This window comes from Drosophila montana, unplaced genomic scaffold (genome assembly GCF_035044405.1).
Source record: "Drosophila montana isolate Dmon_TW-CO22-7 unplaced genomic scaffold, ASM3504440v1 contig_2178_1, whole genome shotgun sequence".
Classification (NCBI taxonomy): domain Eukaryota; kingdom Metazoa; phylum Arthropoda; class Insecta; order Diptera; family Drosophilidae; genus Drosophila; species Drosophila montana.
This window is the reverse complement of record NW_026997075.1, coordinates 2,310,974-2,318,497: the sequence shown is the minus strand read 5'-3', so window position 1 is coordinate 2,318,497 and position 7,524 is coordinate 2,310,974. Positions and strand designations below refer to the sequence as shown.

Sequence of the window (7,524 nt, the reverse complement as noted above, 5' to 3'; positions counted from 1 at the left end):
TGAAGTGCATTTCAATTGCGGACAGACAGAGAGGCTGGGCCAGGCAGGTGAAAGTGCAGCAACAGACACAGCCGCATTTCGAGAAGCCCAACCAATGCAACCAGTTGACATGCTACAGCAGCTTAGACCAAGAGCTGACCTCTTGCAGCCGTCAACCCCCCCTACCCCCCATGGAACTCTTGCCGCGCTTTTATGCCTCAACCGCTGGCCATGACCACGCCTGGCCGCCTATTCGCTGGGCCATTGTGAACATGCTGAGGACTATATTAAATTGTATGGCGCTTTGGTTGAGCGCCCCGCAACTGAAACTGAAGCTCCGGGATTGACTACTGAATGTGACTGCGGCCGGATGAAATTCGTTTTACAAATCGCCGACAACAAAAGCAGCCGCGGCTGAAAAACCGGCTTATGCAGGTTCCTGGATAAATGCTCTAATCTCTTGGCATAGCCATAAGCTGCTCAATGTTTTATATATTTTTCTTTGAAGCTAGCAGCTAATGTACGAGCCTTTCATTAGGCGACACTAGTTATGAATTGAGATGGAAAAAAACCAAGCCTGCTGGACGTAGTGGAAAGTCATTACATAAATATACTAGAAGATTGCTAACCCCTGTCCAGGACTAACGTACCTTAACACATATTCCGAAACATTCAAATCCACACGAACATATAGTTGATGGTCTTCTGTCAGTAGAAGTTACTGAAAAAAAAAAACACAGAATTAAGAATTTATTAATGTAAGAGTAGAAAAAAAAGAGACGTATACTAGCAGAGAAACAGAGAGGGATTATAATCCCTTCTTCATAACATGAAAAACTGCGAGACTTACTCGAACTCCTGAGAATCACGTAGAGGGGCAATATGCAGAAGGGTAAGTTAGCAGAAAAGTGAAGTAAACTTTGAAGCTTTGATTTAAAGTTAATGAAACACATTTGTGCCTGGCAAAACCGAGAAATACCAGCTAGTTTAATCATCAAGCTTTGAAATATAAATCACTTAGAACAATATTTCTGACCCATAATACGCTCACCTCTAGCTATTCAAGATATCTCTTAACAATATTATTAACAATTAATTAAAAAATATATATATATATATACATTGAATTATTCATATTTCATGTATTTAAATGATTTATATGGCGATGGTACATACCTGACTTCAAAAAATATACAATTCACGGTCTGCAAATATTTAATTTAAAAATATTCAAAAGTGTGGACATGGCTGCAGCATCTGATACGACTTTTATACATTTTTACATGTGTCCATATAAAAAATGTGTCGAGGGGAATGGCGGGGAATGGATATGTTGGCCCCGCCGTCTGGTATCTCGTTTCTTGTGTCTGATGTTTGCTGCTGCTTTATTGCATTTAAATATGTTTTATATTTTATACTTTTGTTGCTCCTATTGGCAATTTGGGCGCTTTTTGCGGGCGCGTCTCAGCATAATGAAGAAATTTCCCGCCGCTTTTTATGTCAGCAACCAAATTTTCATTTTTTTTTCGCGTTTTCTTCTTTCTTGATACTTTTTTTTTTTTGTTTTTTACGACTGCCAAATGGTTTGTTTATAATAATTTCACGTTTGAGCCGCTGTCACTGAGGCCCGCCAATTACTTAGTTATGTAAAGTAACTCATTTTCGGGTGGAGCACTTGATGATGGGCTTGGCAGAGCTGCTGAATTATTCACTGCGGCGCGTGAAAATATATTTTACATACGCTTTTCATCTCGCTGGCGCTGTGTGTGTGCTTGTGTGTGTGTGTGAGTGTGTGAGTGTGTGTGTGCTCGTGTATGTGTGTAAGTGGGTTGGAGTGTGCTTAAGTGCTGAGTGCACATTGCTTTAACTTTCACCAAAGTCATGCGATATTTATGTACAGTTGTGCGTCCTTTACGACAATAGTTGGCGTCTTGTGCGCAGCTGAGTGCAAACATATGTTGCATACTTTCGGGCCAAAGTCGAACTTAATTGAAATTGTCAGCGCCGGACAGAAGCGAAGCACATCCGAGGGACGGACGGCGGAGGAAGCGAGCGCCACTTAACACTTGCCCCCAAACCAAATGAGCCCTTTCGAGGGGCGGGTTGAATGGGAGCCCAATTTGTAAAATTGGCCAGTGTAATAAATATATGAATTTATGGCTCAATTACAGATTCACTTGAACCAGTCGCGCTTGCAGCTAATTAAAAGCAATTTTATACACAATTTAATAAATGGCACGTATAAATTAACATACCAATTTTGTTATATCTCTACTAAATGCTTATACAAAATATGCAGCTATTAAATTGGATCTCCATTGATACGTGATATTATAATAAAACGCAAAATAAATCAAATAAAAATGAATAACGAAAAATAGAGTGAAATATAGAGAATAAATTTAGTCATATATTATTATTTGAGTCATTAAATTTGTTTATTTTTTAAGCGAGTATTCCAATCGAAACTATATTTCATATGTATGCAAAGGTCGGATATAATTTATGGTTCTTCCATGCGTTAAATATTTTGTCTCTATCTAAGTAGTCCCTGCTTTTAACTACATAAGCCTACCTATAGGCTTTAGACCTAATGGAAGTCACTTCGTATTTGATAGTCGTACGAATTGTTTATGCTTATTGAAAGCTCGTCGAACGGAATCGCATAGACCATATAATTGGACACAAACGAGAGAAAGTCAAGGTATATGAAAAAACCATCATTTTTTTAGTGCTGAAACCTTTTCGAAAAGCAAACTGTAACCTTGGATCCTTAGGATAACCAAATACGATTGGATGAGCGGTGGGTACATATTAGATATAGCATAATGCTGCCCGATATCATTGGAGATAGTGTAGCTAACGCTGATACGAAGCACGGATTGGCGGAGGGCGCCAACTTTAAGTCGATTGGCATCGACATAGACACAACTGGACGTCGCCTTAGTGACAAGGTAGTATACTAAGCATAAGTTCGACTTGAGAACCGACTAACTGGTCGCAATTTTCCTAGATATTCCAGTTGGCCGCCTTTACGCCAACTGAACACTTCGAGCAATACATAATGCCATCTGTGAATCTAAACTCGGCTGCCCGACAGCGTCATCAGGTTCGTATCATTAAAGTGAAAGGACATCGTGTGCTGAAGTCGATACAATCGAACAAGGTGAATCTAGAAATTGAATAGAAGTTAATTTCGGGATATTCCTAAGTTATTCCAATTACTATGTATATAGATAATTAGGACACAATCTGAAGCCGCGGGCTTTAGGAACTTAATTAGCTGGCTGGAAGAGCAGAGCTCCAATTGCGACGGCATTGTGCTCATTTGCCATGAGGAGCGTAAATTTATACCCCTCATGATAGTACAATCGCTGATCCAGTTAAATATGCTGACCGCATTCGCCAAATTAGTCAAAGGCTTTGTCAATACAAATAATTTGGCCATGGCCACGATGGGCGGCGCCGATCGCATGTATTTCAATGTGCGCAACCTATCGAAGCTCCTCAACAAGGGCAGGGTGGACAATGCGCCCGAGGAGTTTGTTGGCAGCGCCAATGCACGTGCCAAGCTGGCATTCAATGTGGCCGTCGAGCTGTGCGATCGGGAGCCGCGCTCCTCTAAGGATTCCGGCAGCCTATGCCAAGCCCTAGGCCCATACATCGATACTATTGACATTGAAATCCGTGATTTGGATTTGGAGAACGTGAATCTGAAGCGCCAGAACTCGTTCCGCCCACTATTCTTAAACTACTTCAAGACCACGGTGCACCGTGTGCGAGCTGTTAAGTTTCGCATTTTACTAGCCGAAAATGGCCTCGATTTGGGCATATTGAACGAAATCTGGAAGGAGATACGCATGCAGGGCCTAATCTCAACGTTGGCGCCCATCGAGAACCTGACCAGCAAGGAGAAGACTGAGCTGGTCATCCTGCTGGATAGTTATTTTGATCCCAACAAGGTCGCCATCAAGCCTGTGGCCAAGGCTGCGCGTCGCCGTCGTAGGCACAACAATTCGCCAGCTTCCACAACCGGCGAAAAAGAGACCCTTGACCAGAATCTGTCCTTTCAGCCAGACTCAACGCCCAAAACATCGACGCCCAACAAAGAACGCGTGCCAAATGGCAAACGGACTAGAAGTGCCAATGGCAATGAGAACAGAAATGGGGATGGAAACAACCATCGCGGAAAGGTACGGCGCAAACGCAACGCTCGTCGCATGAAGCCAGCCGCCCATAAATCTGGCCAGGATGGGGCTGCCACGGAGCAGCCTCTACAGGAGAACAAGTAAATTTAACTCTTTGCTCTTAGATCCTTGCCGCTTCAAATGTTTCTCCGTCTGTCTGTCGCTCTATATATGGGTCATATCTGTACACCAAATTTGATACCAATCTGCTTGTCCGTCCTCATATACCTTTGAATATTGCAGTCGGTTGCAACCGACTGCGTTATACTTATTCACAGTTCAATGACAGCTTAGCACATGTCAAATATATTATAATAACCTACTACAATTTTCCAACCTATTTTTATATTTCTAGGCGTAATTAAAAACTAAGAAAAAATTGTACAAAAAAAATATCAAAATTCAAGTTTAAGTCGAAATTTCAAAATCTGCGCCAACAAGAATATTTAAGAAGCAAAATTGATACGATGACAAAAGTAACTTTTTAATATTACAAGAAAGAAAAAAAAAAGCTATCGAAGCAATGAAAAAGCTAGAGAACCAGAAGAGGAATACTTCTGGAATTAACCAACTTATAACACAACATAACTGTTTATCTTTTGATTGATTATTGACAAAAATAATACATGTGCATAACTTGAATAATTATACTTACTATTGAAATATAATTAATGTTCAAAATGAATTAGTTTTGTTTGTTCAAAGTACTCGAACCAACTATCCGCCAGCTCGTTTGGGGATAGAATAAAACTTACCGAACCAATACATGCCCCTATATAATACACAGTACAATGCCCGTACAATATGTCGTATATTATCATATCTTGCCGCACTATTCGAAACTTTTAAGCACCATGGACAATTAACTTCAATTAAGAGATTGAAATTATTTCATTAATTTGTGAAAACAATAGCCCAGAGAACTGAACAACTTTTGCAATGAAAATCTGAAAATCACAAATCCTGAAACAGAACACTGTCCAGGCTATAACTGTTTTGGGGGCGGGGGAAACTGGAGCAGGGCGTGGTTGGGCGTCTCTGCCTTTTGCTGGGTCAAAATAAAGTGCGCTCTTCTCGATTATGGGTGGGTTTTTTGCCGAACATTGTTGTCGGTTGGCCGACTATGTTGGTTACCGGTTGCTGCTGCTGCTCCTCCTCCTCCTCCTCCTCCTCCTCCTGCTCCTGCTCCTGCTCCTGCCAGCTTTTCAAACTTTTAGCCTGACTCCCGCTCCCCACGGTTACTCCTTTACCGCGGAACGGCCGCGGCTGTCGTTGATTGTTATTTTATTGCCAGCGCATGGAGCGTCACGGGCCAAAGCAGAAATTGTTTGCTGCTATTTGCGGTTAAAATCTCATTTCAGCGTGCAAGCCCCAGCACCACAATATATACCCCACCACCCCACCCCCTCCCACCATCCACTAACTACGCCTTTGCCTCGAAAATTGGCGAACAGTTTTGCAATTAAAATGTGAGCACAAAAGTCGCGAAACACAATTTATAACTGGTGGCTACTAATTATATAAGCATTTCGACAAGCTAGCGAATAGAAGTCAACCGAAACTGATATCGCACTATTAGCTTATAGAATGCTCTCCGGGGTCATATATTGATAAAATGGTTTGGCATCTAATTTGTCCAATTAATTGGAGCTTATGCTCTACACTGAGAGATAGAAAATAACGTTCGAATCAAGGCTTCAATTCGGTTGCAGCCGAACCGGTTCGAGCCAGGGATTACAATTCATATTCACTATAGGCCGATCTAGAGAAAGCCCAACCAAAAATCGAACTAAACCATATTTTTGTCAATTATTGCTCTTCAGGAATGTTCAGCCTCTAAGATTATATAGTGATCAAATTTAACCCACATCTTGTTTAATCGAAATTAGAATTAACAATCAAATTGTTGCAGAAACTTTTCTGTTATGCATTTGAAATTGAAATTCTCGTTTCGAATCTTAAATTTCTCAAATCAGTTGCTCTCGCTACAATTTCGATGACTGCGACTCATTTGTCATTTGTTTTCCATTCGAAAATATGGGCGTGGCATGGCTTTAACGAGCATGTCGACGGCATTTGAAGAGTCCACGCGGACAAGCGCCACACCGAGGGGCATTTCATAATAACTTGTTGACAATTCAAATTATGCAGATCAGTTCAAGGCTCTAACGCACTCGGAAATGTGCTTGAAAATGAGGCTTAAATATGCATATGTCCAGCACATACAGCACATACATGTACACAGATGTACATTTATATTTATTTAATATATGTGTAAATTATATTCACGTAGCCGTCCGCAATGTGCGTTTATTTATGTTAATTTAAATCAACATGCAAAAATTAGTACTTGACATGACAGACACACAGTCTAGCAGAACGATGAAGGGTAAAGGGTAAAGGGGCTGGCGGCTGGGGCGGGGCAAGTTTTGTGCCCTACGACTCTGGCAGAGGTAAAGGAAGAGGACATTTAATTTACTTAATTACTTGGTCCTTGATTAACATATTTAAATGAAATGCCGCAACGCTGGCAAATTATTTCGCTTGGCGCGGGGCATTATTTCTGCCCCAAACAAAGCCCCTCCCCCTCTCAGCGCACACACACACACACACACACACACACACAACATGATGACAGGCTGGACGAGTGGGCGTGTCAACATAATGCACGCCTGATTGCCGACCGGCACGGTTCGTCTCCCGGCAAGCGGTTGGGCGTCTGACTCAGCACATTTGGCGAATGCCCGGCCTGGATTTGGATTTGGTTTTGGTTTTGGCTGAGTTTGGACTTGGCTTTGGCTTTGGCTTTGGTTTCGGTTGCAAGTTTGTTGCCGGCCTTGTGGCCGATCGAGCTGCTGTTTGTGCAACGTGTGTGGCTGCAAATAATTTCGACTGCAATTGCATTAATTAGCCACGCATTTTGCTGACTCTCATGCAAAACAACGGCGAATGCTCAACACATTTGTTAGCATGCTGCTAATTTAGTCAACACATTTTGCATTTCGATTTAGTTTTTGCAAAGCCACAGATTCAAGAAATTAATAAACAATATTTACATTGACAACATCTCAACCAACCTGTTTGGCAGGCGAACAGCTTTCTATTGCCTTAAAGGAGACATCTTTAGCCCCATTTGGCTATCTTCTTCTTATGGCTGCCATAGCAACAATCGGAGTTTAACATAATATCTTCTTTGAATGAGATGCGAAATATATTGTACACCTGCATATGTCAGCAAGGGTTTTCAGCATTCGGCAAGTCAAATAAGTATAATTGTGCTTGCTTCTAGCTCAATTTTTTGGAACGAATGTTTATGTCGAAAGCAGAAATCTGTAATTTAAACGAAATTCGATTGGAT

The 7,524-nt window shown here is 41.4% G+C and overlaps 1 protein-coding gene across 1 annotated transcript; it reads left to right on the top strand.

The window, feature by feature from the left end:
- The first annotated feature begins 2,545 nt into the window (after nt 1-2,545).
- On the top strand, nt 2,546-4,851 carry LOC135427390 (maternal protein exuperantia-like). The gene is made up of 5 exons (XM_064680880.1): nt 2,546-2,683; nt 2,757-2,933; nt 2,993-3,145; nt 3,216-4,267; nt 4,522-4,851. The coding sequence occupies exons 2-5, from the start codon at nt 2,808-2,810 to the stop codon at nt 4,529-4,531; spliced, it is 1,341 nt and encodes a 446-aa protein (XP_064536950.1). The 5' UTR covers nt 2,546-2,683; nt 2,757-2,807; the 3' UTR covers nt 4,532-4,851.
- Nucleotides 4,852-7,524: the final 2,673 nt, after the last annotated feature.

Bases quoted from the DNA above. Each gene is read 5' to 3' on its own strand.
- LOC135427390 (XM_064680880.1), top strand. From the start codon at position 2,808: ATGCTGCCCGATATCATTGGAGATAGTGTAGCTAACGCTGATACGAAG. The intron at 2,934-2,992 runs GTAGTATACTAA...CAATTTTCCTAG, and splicing joins GACGTCGCCTTAGTGACAAG to ATATTCCAGTTGGCCGCCTT. The intron at 3,146-3,215 runs GTGAATCTAGAA...CTATGTATATAG, and splicing joins AGTCGATACAATCGAACAAG to ATAATTAGGACACAATCTGA.